Source organism: Psammomys obesus, unplaced genomic scaffold (genome assembly GCF_907164565.1).
Source record: "Psammomys obesus unplaced genomic scaffold, mPsaObe1.curated_primary_1811, whole genome shotgun sequence".
Lineage (NCBI taxonomy): Eukaryota > Metazoa > Chordata > Mammalia > Rodentia > Muridae > Psammomys > Psammomys obesus.
This window is the reverse complement of record NW_026596396.1, coordinates 889,626-907,860: the sequence shown is the minus strand read 5'-3', so window position 1 is coordinate 907,860 and position 18,235 is coordinate 889,626. Positions and strand designations below refer to the sequence as shown.

General features: G+C 39.4%; 1 protein-coding gene across 2 annotated transcripts in view; it reads right to left on the bottom strand.

Moving 5' to 3' along the window:
- Nucleotides 1-5,586: 5,586 nt before the first annotated feature.
- The window catches only part of Clcn5 (chloride voltage-gated channel 5), a 187,541-nt gene continuing 174,892 nt past the window's right edge, over nucleotides 5,587-18,235 (bottom strand). For both annotated transcript variants that reach the window (XM_055597536.1, XM_055597537.1), the window contains 4 exons: nucleotides 15,996-16,182; nucleotides 13,824-14,222; nucleotides 13,472-13,688; nucleotides 5,587-11,790 (listed from right to left, as the gene is read on the bottom strand). In XM_055597536.1, the coding sequence (XP_055453511.1) occupies nucleotides 11,700-11,790; nucleotides 13,472-13,688; nucleotides 13,824-14,222; nucleotides 15,996-16,182 (894 nt within the window). In that variant the 3' untranslated portion in view covers nucleotides 5,587-11,699. The remainder of the gene's footprint in view (nucleotides 11,791-13,471; nucleotides 13,689-13,823; nucleotides 14,223-15,995; nucleotides 16,183-18,235) is intronic.

Here is an 18,235-nt window from a genome sequence, read left to right as displayed (position 1 = left end):
AACTTAAATAATTTCTACACATCTACCCAGCCCTACAGAAGATACTGGAAGAAAAACTCCAATCCAATGGGAAATCAACTACACCCAGGTAAACACAGGATATAGATAACTTCACAACAAAGACTTAAACGAAAACAAACATTGAAACACAGTAACACCACCAACTCCACAATAAGAAGAACTAACACTCATTGGTCACTAGTATCTATCAACATCAATGGACTGAGCTCTCCAATAAAAAGACACAGACTAACAGAATGGTTGCAGAAACAGGATCCAACATTCTGCTGCATCCAAGAAACACACCTTTGCAACAAATATAATCACTACCTCAGAGTAAAAGCCTGGAAAAAATGTTTTTCAAGCAAAGAGACCCAGAAAACAAGCTGGAGTAGCTATCCTAATATTGAAAAAAATAGACTTTTAACCAAAGTTAACCAAAAAAGCTGAAGAGGGACACTTCATTCTCATCAAAGGAAAAATTCACCAGGAGGACATCACAGTCCTAGACATCTATGCCCCAAATACAGGAGCACCTGCTTTTGTAAATGAAACATTATTAAAGCTTAAATCACACATCGATCCCAACACCTTAACCAAGGAACAGATTATCTACACAGAAGCTAAATAGGGAAATAATGACACTTACAGAGGTCCTAAATCAAATGGATCTAACAGATGTTTACAGGTCTTTTCAACCAAACTCAAAAGAATATAATTTCTTCTCAGTCCCTCACGGAACCGTCTCAAAAATTGAACATATACTTGGTCACAAAGCAAGCCTCAACAGATACAAGAAAATTGACATAATCCCTTGTATCCTGTCATACCACCATGGCCTAAAACTAGACCTCAAAAACAACAGAAATAACAAAAAGCCTACATACTCATGGAAACTAAACAACTCTCTGCTCAAAGAAAATGAAGGCACAACTTACCCAAACTTATGGGATACAATGAAAGCAGTGCTAAGAGGAAAGTTCAGAGCACGAAGTGACTCTAGAAAAAAGTTGGAGACATCTCATACAAACAATTTAATGGCACACATAAAAGCCCTGGGGGATGGGGGGGAGAAAGCAGACACACCAAAGAGAATTAGATGATTGGAAATAATCAAACTCAGAGCTGAAATCAGTGAATTAAAAACAAAGAAAACAATTCAAAGAATCAAGAGATGGTTCTTTGAGAAAATCAACACAATATACAAACCCTTAACCAAAATAACTAAAAGGCACAGAGAAACTATCCATATCAGCCAAATCAGAAATGAAAAGGGGGACATAATAATAGATACTGAGGAAATCCAAACAGACATTAGCTTTTGCTACAAAAGCCTATATGCCACAAAAATTTGAAAATGTAAATGAAATGGACAATTTTCTTGATAGTTTCCATCTACCAAAATTAAATCAAGATCAGGGAAGTAGATCAAATTGTCCTATACCCCCCATACAAGGAAATAGAATAAAAAATCTCCCTTCCAAAAAAAGCCCAGGGCCAGATGGTTTCAGCGCAGAATTCTACCAGACCTTCAAAGAAGAGCTAACTCCAATTCTCTTCAAACTATTCCACAAAATAGAAAGAGAAGGAACACTACCAAACTCATTGTATGAGCCACAGTCACCTTGATACCTAAACGATAAAAGACCCAACAAAAAGAGATCTTCAGACCTATCTCTCTTATGAACATTGATGCAAAAATACTCAATAAAGTACTTGCAATCCAAATCTAAGAATGCATAAAAGATATCATCCACCAAGTAGGCTTCAACCCCGGCATGCAAGTGTTGTTCAATATACAGAATACTATCAATGTAATCCACACACACCTACAGATAATTGATTTGTTACAAAGAAGCCAAAACCATGCAACGGATAAAAGACAGCATCTTCAACAAATGGTGCTGTTCTAATTGGATGTCTACATGCAGAAAAATGCAAATATATCCATATTTATCACCATGCACAAAATCAATGTCCAAGTGGATCAAAGACCTCAACATAAAATCAGACACACTAAACCCGTTAGAAGAAAAAGTGGGAAAGAACCTAGAATAGGTGACCACTTCCTGAACAGAGCACCAACGGCACAGGCTCTATGAGCAACAATTGATAAGTGGGACCTCATGAAACTAAAAAGCTTCTGTAAAGCAAAGGACACCGTCATCAGAACAAAACAGCCTACAGATTAGGAAGAGATCTTCACCAACCCTATATCTGAAAGAGGGCTAATATCCAGAATATATAAAGAACTCAAGAAGTTAAACAGCAAAATTCAAGTAATACAATTAAAAAATGAAGTATAGAGTTAAATACAGAATTCTCAATAAAGGAATAGCGAATGGCAGAGAAACACTTAAAGAAATGTTCAACATCCTTAGTCATTGGGGAGATGCGAAGCAACACGATCCTGGGATTTCACCTTACACCCATCAGAATGGCTAAGATCAAAAACTCAAGTGACAACACATGCTGGAGAGGATGTGGAGAAAGTGGAACCCTCCTTCATTGCTGGTGGGAATGTAAACTTGTACAACCACTTTGGAAATCAATCTTGGGCTTTCTCAGACAATTAGGAATAGCGCTTCCTCAAGATCCAGCCATACCACTCCTAGGCATATATCCAAAACATGTTCAAGTATATAACAAGGACATTTGCTCAACCATGTTCATAGCAGCTTTATTTGTAATAGCCAGAATCTGGAAACAACCCTGATGTCCCTCAACTGAGGAATGGATACAGAAATTGTGGTACATTTACACAATGGAACACTACTCAGCCATTAAAAACAAGGAAATCATGAAATTTGTAGGCAAATGGTGGGAACTAGAAAAGATCATCCTTGAGTGAGGCATCCCAGAAACAGAAAGACAAACAGAATACATAATCAATTTTAAGTGAATATTGGACATATAATATAGGATGAATATACTAAAATCTGTACACCTAAAGAAGCTAAGCAAGAAGGAAGACCCTGGGTAAGATGATCAAGCCTCATGGGACTGACATTGGAAGAGGGAGAAAACAGGCAACAGGACAGGAACCTACCCGAGAGGGCCGCTGAAAGACTACCCAGCGTGGTATCAAAGTAGATCCTGAGACTCATAGCCACACTTTGGGCAGAGTGCAGGAAATCTTATGAAGGAAGGGGGAGATAGGAAGTCCTGGAGGGGACAGGAGCTCCACAAAGAGAGTAACAGAACCAAAAAACCTGGGCATAGGGTTGTTTTCTGTGACTGATACTCCAACTAAGGACCATGCATGGAGATAACCTAGAACCCCTATACAGACGTAGCCCATGGCAGCTCAGTCTCCCAGCAGGTTCCCTGGTAATGGGAACAGTGACTGTCTCTGACATGAACTCAGTGGCTGGTTCTCTGATCACCTCTCCCTGAGGGGAGAGCAGCCTTACCAGACCACACAGGAAGACAATGCAGCCAGTGCTGATGAGACCTGATGGGCTTGAGTCAGAGGAAGGGGAGGAGGACCTTCCCTATCTGTGGACTTGTGGAGGGGCAGGGGAGGAAGTGAGAGAGGGGGCTACAGCAGGGATACAAAGTGAGTAAACTGTAATTTATAAAGAAATTAATTAATTAAAAACTATTTAAAAAAAAAAAACACAGTGCACGTACTTGTACCTGCAGTTGCCAGAGAACATCATATCCCCTGAAACTTGAGTGATAGGGGGTTGTGAATCACTGAAATGGGTGCTATGAATCAAATTTATGTCCTTTGCAAAAGCGATTAATGTTCTTAATCCCTGAGACTTCTCTTCAGCTTCATCATAGAGAAAATCTTAAAATAAAACTGGGATGCACAGAAAATAAAACTGGGATGCCTTATAGGTATTGTCTGTCTGAAAGAGGGAAGGAGTAAGGAGGAGTCAGTTGTAGGCAAAAGAAAAAGTATACTTCAAAGTACACCCTTCTTTTCTTTTGTAGGTTTCATATAGGTTTGGAAATAACTATTGTATATCCAATCACTATTCCATATTCCATCTCACTTTAATTTACATGGCAACTCCAGAGGATTTTTCTCCAAAGCATTTTATTGTTAGCATACCATTAATAGGTTGCTAAGAAGGGTGGTTGGTATTTAGTAGAGAACGCTGTTCAACACTTTAAAAATCTTTATTTTTAAACTTTTTGTTTGCATGTGAATATGTGTATGTTGGAGTTTGTGCTGGTTTCTGGGGATACCAGAGGCATTGGGTCATACTAGAACTGGAGGTATAGGTGGTTGGGAGAAGCTTGATGTGGGTGCTAGGAACAGAATCAAACCCAGGTCCTTAGCATGAGCAGCAAATGCTCTTAATTACCAAGCTATCTTTCCAACCCTAGAGAAACATTTTAATCACCTATCCTACTCAATTAAAGAAACTATAGGCAATAAGTCTCCCAGAGTTTAGTATCCTACACCATTAAGAACTCAGAGAAGGGGCTGAAGAGATGGCTCATAGGTTAAGAGCACTGGCTGTTCTCCCAAAGGTCCTGAGTTCAATTCCCAGCAACCACATGGTGGCTCATAACCATCTATAATGGTGCCATGTTCTGGAATGCAGGCACACATTTAGGCAGAACACTGTATACATAATAAATAAATCTTAAAAAAAATTAACTCAGAGAAAAATGCAGCTCCTAGCTCATGTCATCAGGAAAGTATTACCAATATGCATAACATGTAAGCAGTCATAATAGAGTATACAGGTTTCTGCAATGTCTCAGAAATATCAGGTGTCCCTCATTTGTCTCCTTAGAGTAAAAGTCATTACTGTGGTTGGGGATACAGCTCAGTATAGAAATTTTGCTGTAACTATGCAAGGTCTTGAGAACTTGAGGTCTTCCATCTTGAGAACTGGGGCATGCAGGGAGAGCATACCACTGAATCTATTAAGTCTAATAATTAGTATTTCACAAACATTTTTAAAGAAGTGAGCAGTGATTTCCAGTCGCTCTATGGGTCCCCTAGTAAGCTGAGTGGGTACTGTCTCTGACATAGACTCTGTTGCCTGCTTTTGGATCACTTCCCCTTAATGGGTCTGCCTTGCCTGGCTTCAGTGGATGAGGATGTGCTCAGTCCTAAAGAGGCTTGACGTGCTGGGGTGAGTTAGTGTGTGTGTGTGTGTGTGTGTGTGTGTGTGTGTGTGTGTGTGTGTATCCTCCATTCTGAGGAAAAGGGTAGGAAGTATGGGGAGAAGAGAGTGGGATAGTGGAACCAGGAGAGGAGGAGAGAAGGGGCCTAGGTTGGGATGTAAAATAAATATATAAATTAAAAATAAATTTTAAAAATTGTTTTTATTTTTTGACTGTTTTGCCTGCATTATAGGTATGTGCACTGTGTGTGTGCTTGACGCCTGTGGAGGCCAGAAGAGATCAGATCCCCTGAGAATGGGGTTGCAGATGGTTATGAGCCATCATGTAGGTTCTGGGAATTGAATCTGGGTTCTCTGCAAGAGCAACAAATGTTCTAAACCACTGAGCCATCTCTCTAACCCCCTGGTTTTTTTAAAACTATTTCCCAAGCCCACACCTTGCCCTCATGTTTACTTTTTTATGATCAAAACGTTTTCAAAAACACTCCAGAACCAAGTTGGATAAGGCTGTGCTTTATTACATGCATAATTACAAATCTGTGCTAAGTGAAAATGTAGAAAGCAATGGCAACCTAGATTTAAGCCACACAGAGAAAGGGCTGGATAATCGCACTAACCCTTCTGCTAATGTCCATTGCATTGCCTTAAACATGATTGTTTCCATTTCTTACAATTTGCATAGCACTTGTTAAAGTGCTTTCCAGTCATTGTCTCAGTTTATCCTCACAACAACCCTGTGAGGTAGGTAGGGAAATTTACACTATCCCCATTTTGCAGATGGGAACACTGAGGCACAGAGCGGTTAAGATCTTGAGGCTAGTTAGTAGAAGCATAGGGAATACAAACCAGGTCACCTAACTCCCCAATCATTTTTCCTTTTTACACTATGTCACCATACGTGACCAGGGAGCAGAACAAAGTGAGCAGTAAGCCACAGCTTTGGATTGGACTGTGCCTATAAGCAGGAGAGGAAAAAGCTACAAAAGCATGGCTGAAGGGTTGGCAACACTCTGATAAAATACTGATCTGAACAGCTCAGTACCAAGCTTCCTGCAGAAACTTGGACTGTATTAGCTTTGGTTGAAGCTCATTTCTGGATGCCAAGCTACTACAGATATCTATGTGTTAGCTTCAGCTCAACTTTGACCAACTCTTAGGAATTCAAATGTCCAGTCAGACAGATTTTCTTTGGCTACTTTGACTGAAGCCAGCCCTATAAATGAGCTTCATACAGAGAAATTCACATGGTGCCCACGGGCTGGTTCCTGGACCTTCTGATCCTCCTGGCTTCAATGGCTCACCCAATAGCTGGTATATTTCCCATGGCCAGAAATGAATGGGCAGAGGTATAAACAGGAGGCTGGCCTTGGTCAAATCAAGAAGAGTCATCATCATGACATTATAGTCACCCTCTGGTGACATGACCAAGATGCTGTCAGGCCCAATTCCTTCCTGGCCTGTACCTGGATAGCAGCATAGCTTCAAAAGACAATTTAAGAGAATAAAATATCAAACATATAATTTTATCTTGAATGGAATACAATTTAATCATCACACAGTACCAAAGGACCAAATATATAGTAAAAAAAAAAAAAAAAAAAAAAGTAAATACATGTATAAAAAGCTGAATACTAAAAAGGCAGGATAATGGAGAAGAAAGGAATGTGAAAGGTGAGAAAGTGAATGGAGGAAAGGTGATCATATATTCTGAAGTACCCTCTACTTGATGGCAAGGCTGAACGCTCCCATTTTGATTTAAAAAGAAAAAAAAATCACAGGTCCTGTCTTCTTCCCCATGTCACTAAATGACATTTTTCTAATTAAATCCTAAACTAACTCATATTACCAGCATATTTGGACTAATCTAGAATACAGCTAAAGCCCTCAGCACTCCCAGTAAGTTTTGCTGGCTTTGGCCCCTACTGTGGAGTGAGAAAAATGCCATGGCCTCTCACCAACTGAAGAGTTTTGATTCTCTTCTCAGGATCATCCTCTTCCTACCCACCAAAGTCCATATTAAAACAACATGCTCATAAAATTAGGGAGGAGTTTAATTTATGATACACATGGTAGGGGGAACAAAAGAAGAGGCAGGGGCAGAAGCAGATGGCCTTTCTGCCCTATATGTACCATCACACAATTTCTCCTCAAAAGGCCAAACATTAGTCAGGGTATTCATTTGACAAGTGTGCACATGCAGGCCAAAGACCCTTTGGTAGCAACTTAGAGGTAGGAATTTTTGACTATATGGTTGGGTTGAACTGGGTAACCTGATAGTCCCCATGAAAAAAAAGGATGGACGGAGGGAGAGAAGGACAGAGAGAGGGAGGGAAGGAGAGAGAAAGAGAAAGAGGAATACAGGGAAGGAGAAAGAGACAGAGAGAAAGGAAAGGAGAGAGAGAGAGAGAGAGAGAGAGAGAGAGAGAGAGAGAGAGAGAAAGTCTACATATCACATCCTCCTTGCAGGATTTGGCAAAATTGTAGAAACATCACAGAAAAACTCCTCTTTTTCCCTTCATCTCTTCATAACTTTGCCCAGATGCAGATGCTTAGTAATGAGGATGTGGGCAGCAAATGTATACGGAGTAGCCTGAAATTGTTAGTACATTCTTTTCCAAGAACTTCTCTCCTTAGAACAAATGACTGAAACTGATGCAAAGCCCAGCAATTGCCCAGCACTGTTGTGCCCACTCATCTCCAAACTTACACAGCTCTTGAGCTGCAATGGGAGAAAACAGCTGATTTTCAATACAGAATAAGGACAGAGTAGGGAGGCTTAAAACAAAAATGGTCAAACGTTTATCATCTAGATATTCGCATGGTATGTTCCTCCTAGAGTAAATGACTTAGGTTGACCCTCTCCACAAAACTAGACTGTCTTTAAGCCAAATAGTGCTTTAAGGCTCTAGTTTGTTTGGGAATCCTGGACTTAAGTATGATCTGCCTTTCTTTCCTTTTGAGGCACATAATTAAGCACTTCTGCCTACCTTATGCTAAAATGCATGGATTGGGAAACAGGATGGCTTTCTTCATACTTCCAAGTGCCACCCAGATTTTGTTAAGCAGGTTTCTTCTAGTGTCATCATCTTCAATGCCTCCCCCTCCCCCAAAGAGAACTCTAACAATCCCAGAGGCAGTTGCAAAGATGAAGGTTTTCGAACAGTAATGTTGAGCCCACACATTCAGAGACTGATCAGGAAGGCCCCTGCTCATCCTGTAAAGAGTTTCGATTTAGACTTTAGTGCCAAAACAATGGGCCGTCTTTGCAGTTAAACTAGCAAATGAATTGTCTGCTGTGCCAGCTGGACAATTTAAAGTATCATCAATTTCATCTAATCCACCAGAGGTACTATGTTCTGTGGACTACATCATTTTGCAGTGACAGCCTGGTACCAGAAACAAAAGGCTATTGCAATTTGGCTGTTTTTAACCAAATATCAAAGTAGAAATAATATTTAACAGCTATTACTTCACATTGCCAGGCCCCAGTTTGTTGTCTCCAATTGAGCTAACTATGCAATCTCTCATTAAGTTCTTTCCATTGGGAGTTGGGGATTTGGCTCAGTGGTAGAGTACTTGCCTAGCAAGCTCAAGGCCTTGGGTTCAATCCTCAGCTCTGGGGAAAAAAAAGTTCTTTCCATTGAAGGTGTAAAGATATAAAATTTAGCAGTTACAAGTTTCACAAACCCATGAATTCGCTTTGTGGCTAGACTTCTTCCAGTTTTATTTCCTTGGAAAATTCACACTCCTGGGGCATTTATTGGCATTCCTCTGTAAACATTTTCCTTACACCGTGCTATTTCCTTTTCCAGTACCAAAATAAACTTGTCTAAATTAATTTTAAAATCTTAAATTATCCAGTATTTTACCATTGAGGTATGTAGTCATTTGAAGCTACTAGCCGACTTTCCTTTATTGGTTTTGTTTTTGTTTTTGTTTTAATTCTTGTTTTGTTTTGCTTTTAGGAATATCTAACTGATAGAATGGAATGGCAACGACAGGAAGAACTTCCCTTTACCTCAAGACAAGAAGTACTGTGCGTCAAGGTGCTAGGCTCGCTAAACTTTGAGCTAAACCATAGGATTGAACATACAACGGACACCATACACTACAGCTATTTCTAGCATACAAGCTAAAAAGATTCCTGAGAAACTAAGGTGAAACTAAGGAATGAGGTATCATGGGATATTGCCAATTATCTGGAGGGCCCATTGGTGCTTAGTATCTAGAAATTATCCATTTGCACAGTGTTATCCGATTTCTTAGATTTATTCTCTGAAGTAGCACCTTAACACTGGCTATCTGTGTACAAGGAAGAAAAAAGAAATAAACTAGAAGAGATGCAAAGGCAAACAAGATACTTTCCATGTCACTGCTGCTCTATGAGATATGACCAAACCTGCCCTTGTCATCAAGTACCAGATATAGCAATGTTTCTTGCTTTGTAATGCTTACAGAGGCAGGGCCACTAATGAAAGGTCTTGACTGAACCTGAAATATACAGGCAAGAACTCTGATTTCCACACAATACACTGGGTGGTCAGGCAGAGTCTCATCTGATACAAAGAATGCAGTGGTACAGAAGAGACAAGACATAAAGTCACAGAGCCATGATTATGATACCACATTCCCTGAAGCATTCTTTTTCGTTAAAATGCCAGAGCAATATACTTAAAAGGAGGAACTCTGGTGGCTACTTTGATATAGTAAAGATAAAAATCAAAATATGCCTTGGCTACTCAGCCCTGGATAATACAAGAATTTTTTTATTTTGGAATGATGAAACCCGGGGTTAAAAAAAAAAGTCCTTGACTTGTGGATCAACAACTTTTAAAATGAGGTACACTGAGTTGCTTGGGAGGTGTTGGTTAAACACGGGAATGTGCCAAGTGCCGCTAATTCTGGACTATAAGGATAGTAGGAAATATTAGGAACAGAGTTGTAAGATGAACAAGGCTGAAGTCTTACCCAACAACGTGGTCTCACTACCATGGGCATCTTAGACTGAAACAGAGGTGTGGCAGTAGCAATGGGGCCACATGGCAAACAAAAAGGCTAGGTGTCACCTCTAGTCCAAGTGCTGTGAGACTGCTGAGCTTTGGTTTACAATCTAACTAACCCTAGTAGGTATCTTTGTTGTTATTAGGAATGATTAAGCATACTGTTCCATCCTACAGAAGATTCAGTGCTGAGAAGAAAGGCAAACAGAATGAAGAGAGAATATGAGAGAAGATGAAAGAGTAGTCAGAATGCTGGTGGTAGCTCTTTAATTCTACCAGGTGCTTCTATAATGTGATTTTTTTTTAAACTGCCACCAATGTGGTAGGAAATTGAGACAGGCACCTTTTGAACTGGGTACAAGCACCTTTGGTGTCATCAGGCCACATCCATATACCTAGGTTTTAGGATGGCTCGGCATTTTAGTTAGATTTCCAAGGATGGCACCTCAAGGTAGCTGCTGTTGCCTTTCCTGTTCCAGTTCCTTCCACATGGAAGTATCTCAAGCCTACTCTATGCTCACAGGACCAATGGCCTGTTCTGCATGCTCCACACTAGGCGGAGTATCCAGTTATTTTAGTACTGGCTGTCTTCTCAAAGGAAAGCATTGGGAAACTGATGCAGGTCTGAATCTCCCCTGCTTTACCAGTAATCAACCTAGACTCACTTCCATATACTGTTCTTAGTCCAGAAGCCTAAAGCACCATCATCCATGAAGGTGGCATCTGGGTAAGAGATTTGGTTAGGACCTCACAAAATGTGAAATTCCTAGTCACCGACATTTGCTCAGAGTTTACCTATCTTCATTTCAAGAAAACCGGAAGAAATAATTCCTCGCTAACTAATAAATTCCTAACAAGGTCCTCGTCTACTAGCTAGCATTGCCATTTGGAAAATTAGCCTTTCTGCAGCCAAGGAGAAAGCTCTGTAACTTAACTTTGTGCACATCAAAAGACCAAGAGCAGCAGGCTCTCAAGGTCAACCCCTCTACTTCACCTGGAGGAGATTAACCAAAGCAGCACTGTCTTCTAATGAGAAGGTAAACGTAACAAAACTAATAACGCTAGATACTGTAACAGGGGTAAAAACTTAAGTGAATCTTCACAGTCTAGAAAATGCCATTGTTATGTCCTTCTGGCTTTCCTTTCTGTGGCTTGAAAGGTAAAGCCCTTTCACACTTCATCTCCCACCAATGACAGTTAGAGTCCCCCCTGCATACATGACTTCTTCATGAGTTTCCTGCAGGCTATATGTCAGAATAGTTGGAATTTTTCTTGCATAGTTTTCAGTGATTGCATATTGGCTAACAATCATTTTTAAATTAAAAAGAAATATTTTAAAGAACAAACATAATTAAATCATAGCAATCTTGTTTACTCTTTCTTGAACCCTTCCTAATGCAGTATCACATAAGCCTAACTGTATTTTCTCCTAAAGAGATTGATTTCCAGAAATTATGTAGTGCAACTGGTTAACTTGTAGGAAACAGACCACACACTAATATGACTTCACCATCCAAATATGGAAATGTGTTTTGGGTACCCAGTTAATACAATATATCCATGGTCCACAATGTTCTTCTTTTATATCCAAAACAATACCACAATTCTAGTTGAAGAGAATGGAATCAGGATCTTGGTTTGCCATCTGTGCTATATGCTTTAACACATCCTTTTTGGTAATGATTCCAAGTAAACGCCTGAAAGACAAACACATAAAAGAAAACCAAAATAAATGTACAATGAAAATAGTGTTCTTAACTAAAAGTGATGCTGTCTTCCTTAATCCTTCTCAAATTTGTCTTTCAACATTGTCAGTTCTTGGAGAATAATGAGCTAACAGTACACACACACACACAAACATATACATAAACACACGCTAGACAAATGGAGCAACAGATACGTCCCTAAATACGTTAACACCTCTGCATCTAAGTCTCAGGTCCCACATTTCCCCCTGATTTAAATATTGCTCTTTAAACTTATGACTCTTATTTACTTGCTGCAGCCCTGTTCAAATGTTCCCACAACCCCAGACATTCCTGGTCCTATGAGCCAGCTGAGCTTCTACCCTGTTCCCGGCAATGACATGCTCTGTGCAAGCCTTCCCACAGCCCTTATTCCTTTTGCTTTTGCCCTATGATCACTTGTATGCTCCTGCCTTCCCTGTAACCGTGCCCACCACTCCAGGACACATAAAGGTTTATTCGTTTTTATGTCTCCCCAGAATCTTGTGGAGTATCTTCTTACGTGAGTTAGGGTTTCAGTAAATGCTGAGCATACACCTATAAGAGAAAGTTGACTTACTGACTTAGCTCTTGTAAGATATGTATTATGCCCCTTCCAAAGTTTGGAACAAAGTTCTTATAGAATTGTTAGGTTACTGTGTTAAAAACAAAACAAAACAAAACAAAACAAAAAACAAAAAATCCTCCAACCCTCTCCTCTGCCTGCACTCTTTCCCAGTAATAACAGCATGGCTTCTTTACTGGAAAACATGTATCCCAGGAAGAAAGTGCTGGGAAGTTCAGGGACTTGTAATTAATAGCCTTCCCCTACCATCTATTTAACCAGGAGCCCTTTGTAGAGAGACAGACCATTAGTCCTCACTGAAACTTAGGTATTTTTTGTCCTCAAATAATAACAAAGAGATAATAAGTAACAAGTACAACACTCTTCCTTTCTTTTCTAGACGGAGTCTCATGTAGACCAGAGCAGTCTATACTCACTACATAGCTGAGGAGAGCCTTAAACAACTGATTCTCCTGCTTCTATAACCCAAGTGCTGGGATTACAGGTAAGTACCACACCCTGGTCAGTAGTCTTTTGTAACCTTTTGTTTTGGTTCCTCAAGATCAGCCATAATATGAAACCACAGTACAACACAAGAAGATACTTTAAGAGAAGGAACTCTGCATTATATAACAGTGTATTGTTATAATTATTCTACCTTATATTTATTGTTTTTGCTTACTGTACCTGACTTATAAGTTCAGCTTTCTCATAGGTGTGTGAATATACCATAAAAAACAGCCTGTATATAAAGGTCAATAATAGCTACAGTTTCAGGCTTCTAGTGGTGACCTTAGAAGGCATGTCTCAAGGGCAGGAGGCATCACTGTACTCTACATTTCTGGCACAATTACAATTTCAGTGATGCCTATGAGCAAGAGAATAGCCTGGTACAGAAAGTGAACTACTGATAATGTACAGCTGATAATTTGCACCCTTCAAATATACTCTCTTCCCCAAGGCTCTTTAATCACATCTCTTGGAGCATCAAAAGGGCCTAAAAGTGTTGATGTCAATGTGGATTCTCCCTTTTACCTCTCTACTCAGTTTCTCCCACAATCCAATCTACCTTTATTCAAGGGTGCTTACCCATTGTGTGTAACCAGGCACTGTCGCAGTCCCAGCTTGCGGAAGATATCCACTACGATCTCCATTGGCGTAAGGTCTGTCACAGTGAAGGGGCTGAGATCTAGGATGTTCCGAAGCTTCAGGGTAGGTGGAGTATAGGGTGGCATCAGAGGTGAGTGTTCAGTGAAGTAAATGATGGAAGTGCTCACAACCCCATCTTGTTTCTTCCGAGCATTCTCTATGTGAAGAGAAGGAAAAAATTGAAGCTAGTTCTACATTCTGTCCCTTAACCCGACTTCTCTCTTGCCCCTTTGTCTCCCTGATTTCATACCCATTTATCAAGTTTCTTTATCCCTTTTTCTGAAATCCTTACCAACTGAAATAATGAGATCTCTTCGGAGAACAAAGCCTACGAGTCTTTGCGACTCCCGGGACACCACCACTGGAAAACCACTGTAAGTGGTCTCACTGATTATGGTTTCTATGTCTTCCACAGTCATACTGTCCTGAGTAAGGACTGTCAACAGAGGATCATTCCTACGGGGCTTCATGACATCCATTGCTAGAGTTTTATGAGCAAATTCTTCTTTGGCTTCAAGAAAGGGGTATCCATTGAGACGAATGTGGGCATCATAAATGCCCTCTCGCCCAAGAGCATCTGCCACCCACTTGCTTGTCATAGCTGCAGCCATCAGAGGCACAATATATTCCAGGCCACCAGTCAGTTCAAACATTATGACAACAAGAGAAACAGTCATCCGAGTCACCCCACCTGCAAAGAAAACAGACATAGGAAAGAAAGCACAGGAGTTATTATGATGCCTGCCATGGGCCCAATTGGGTAAAGCACAAGAAATGATGCTAGAACAGGGTCTCTGACAATTACACAGGTTTCCGATTGCATTAAAACAAGGCTGTACAGTAGGCATGACTTAGATTTCTCAAAATAACTACGTATGAACAGCTTTCTACTTTTTAAAAAACTCCTTACTCTTTTCCCTAATTGTAAATGCAATACATGCTCATTATAGAAAATTCAGCTGTCTATAAGCAGAATAAAAATTTCAAGTTTTTCCAATACAAAATCATGTATTTTTATTTATAAGCAGAGTAAAATTTTCAAGTTTTTTCTAATACAAAAACATGTACTTTTACATATGTGAGCTCATATTATATTTAGTTCCTTACTGTACTTTTCTCCGACTGTATGTTTGGAATATTGACATTATTACCAATTTAAAATTATATTAATAAAAATATTTAAAGGGTTGGAGCAGCAAGGTAGCTCCATTGGTAAAGACAAAAGCTACTTGTTGCCAAGACTGATAAACTAAGTTTGACCTCCATGCCACAGGTTTTCCCTTCTCCCACCAGAAAATAAATGTAAGAAAAAAAAATTACATATCACATTGAAATATGCTAAACATACCGTTGTCCTTGTAACATGGGCCTGAATTTTAGCTACTCAAGTGGAAAAGGCAAATGGATTGACTACAAGTGCTGTGCTGGAAGAACTTAGTGAGATTCTGTCTTAAAAATGAAAAATCAAAAGAAGAGTTGGAATACAGCTTAGTGGTAGAAAACTTGCCTAGCAAGTAGCATACCTTGGGTCCAATCCCTAGCATCACACCCAAACATATGTTAAACACAACAGTATCATATTTAAGGGCTGTGTGATGTCATATGTACATGGAGCATAATTTATTTTACAAGTTACTTATGTTCAGGTTTAAGTTGCTTTTCTTTTTTTTTAAGAATTATTTATTCATACAGTATTCTGCCTGCATGTATACCTGAGCGCCAGAAGAGAGTGCCAGATCTCATTATAGATGGTTATGAGTCTCTATGTGGTTGCTGGGAATTGAACTCAGGACCTTTGGAAGAACAGCCAGTGTTCTGAACCTCTGAGCCATCTCTCTAGTCCCTTAAGTTGCTTTTCATTGGCCAGCACAGGGACTGATTTGGTATACAGATAAGGTCTTACTATGTAGGTTAGAGAGGCTCAGAACTTGAGATTCTCCTGGCTTAGCCTCCTAAAGGCTGACTACAAACATGTGCCACCACACCTGCCTAATTTTTATTCTTATAAATAATAGTGTGGTGCAGCACTTTTATTTGTTTGTTTGTTTGTTTGTTTGAGTTAGTTGTTTTTTGTTTTGTTTTGTTTTGTTTTGTTTTTCCAAGACAGGGATTCTCTGTGTAGCTTTGCTGTCCTGGACTCACTTTGTAGACCAGGCTGGCCTCAAACTCACAGAGATCTGCCTCTGCCTCCCTGAGTACTGGGATTTCAGGCGTATGCCACCATGCACTGCTGTGGTGCACATTCTTATGCAGCTATCTATGTCCAGATTTCTGATGAATTCCCCTAGGTGAGAGATTAGATTTCCCTTTCTTAAAATGTCTGAGAAATAGTAAACCAACAAGAAATGGATAATCATGAAAGTAAAAAGTAAAAAAAAAAAAGCCATTGTGTTTTTTTTATTACTCTTCATGTATATGTCACTGGTAGGGTGACTTCTTTGAAGTCAATGCAAACACTACTCACCTAAGCAGGCTGCAGCCCCAACCATGGCATAAAGGCCAGGTGTGATGCAATCAGCTCCCTGACTGCACCAGCTATTGAAGATGCCCCAATCATGGTGGTAATAAGCCAGCTGCTCCATTCCTACTCCTAAAAGACGGCCTGCTATAGCACCAACAGCCATGCTGGGGATAAAGAGACCAGACGGAATCTGCAAAGAAAGAGCTACAGGTGGTTAGTGAGAAATGATGTGGTTCTTGGCAATATGGTAGGGTAGAGGACTGACTCTCTGCGAAGCAAACAGGCCAGTGACAATTTAACTATGCACTATGCTACCAAGTGGCTGCAAAGATCTGTGTAACACTACAGGGACTAGAGGTTCTCTGGGACGTGCAGGCAAGGATGACTTTGAAGAAGCTTACCCTGATTCGGGGTCCATCAGGCAAGAGCCTGAACTCTCCAGACCAACACAAAACTGGAGGCAGAAATTAGGCCTTTCCCAAAGAAAAAGGAAAATAGATGGAGTTTCTTATATATGCAGACATTTCCCCCAATTCTGAATTTTTATCAGTAATGATCTACCATTTGTTGACTATTGTGTTCTCTGATGAATGGTCTACATATAAGATTTTATAGATGCTCTAATAATAACCCCAGGAATTAGACATTATTATTCCCAAAGGACAGACACCAAGGTTCAGAGAGGTAAAGTCATTTTCCAAAGATCAAGAGTTAGTGAATATTAGCCCTGGGATTTAAATAAAATGGTCATAATGACATTTATATATTGCATCCTAACCCATCACTCACACCAAAAAGATGGCACAGGAAGTTCCCATCTACTGTGTAACAACAGAGAAGAAAATTAAGCAAAATTTTAAAATGAGATAGTGGCTGTAGTTGCATGCCTAACCAAAAAAAAGGGAATAATCATCTACCTTCCTGTTTTACTTCTTAACCTCTAGGAATTATTAATATTAAAGGAAGGAAATGATAGTAAACAATCAGAACAGCTTATGGTTCTTAGAGTATATTTGACATTGGACTGCAACTGAAGTTTTTTTCATCTGCGAACCTGTAGATTCCCTTTTAAATAAAACAATGAAACAACAATGTTGAAATTAACCCAAAAAGCACCCAGAAACTTTTCAGATTTCCATCTTATCTCTGGTTCAAATGTCTTTCCATGGAGAAGAGAGGAAACAATTTGGTAGTAGAGTGCTGAAGAAAAGAAACAAAAGAGAAGAAAAAAAAAAAAAAACCTGGGATGAAGGAAGCAAATGCTTTAACTTTCCATTTTTGTTTTTATCTAGAACATGGGAATTGTAACAGGTATTAAAGGTAATATCTGCTTGGAAGTAAGACACAGTGTTATATATTCATTAAGTACAGTATAATAATTGGATACATGTATATAACATGTAATGATCAAATCAGGATAATTACTTGAATACTTACTATATCTTGTCTCAGGAAATTAAAAACCCACTTTTTGATATATGAATTAAATTATTGTTATTGTCACTTTATTTTGCTGTAGAGCACTTCTTCCTCCCTGGATAATTCTACTCTGTGCATGTCTGAGGTCAACTTCTATAGCTTCTATATGTAAGGATGTGCTTGGATTCTTTTAATGCTTATTATGTTGCGTGTGTGTATCTGGTACATTTGTGTGGAGGTCAGAAGAAAACTTTCAGAAATTTGTTTTTGCATTTTACCATGCGGGTTCTAGAAAATGAACTCAGATTTACAGGCTTGGTGGCAAGCACCATTATTACAGAGCCATCTCACTGGTCAGTGTTATCTGATTTGGATAGTTTAAATATTTTAGTATTAAAATGTGAAGTGGATTCTACTCTTTAACATAAAAGCACTGATACTAACTATGAAAAATGTCACTTAGCTCTGTTGGGTTGAACACTATGAAGTTGCTAAAAACTAAAATATGGTCAAGATGGTAACCTTATGGAGTTCAGGCTAAAATTATGCTTCTTTAACTCTAACATGTACCCTAAAGACTAACAGTGTATTAGTCAGATATTGTACTTCAATAGAAAATGCTTTAGCATAAATTACCTCACTACCCTTTTTATGGGAAAAATATTTTTACATAGAAAAGGAGAAAATGCTTTAAAAAATACCCATCAGTGAGGTTTGCATTTGGCCTAAATATAGGTTGAGAGACAGTTATAACTCTCCACCAAGTCATGAAAACATTTGGGGGCAAAAAGGCTTCCAGAGCAAACTGACACCACCTGAACTCT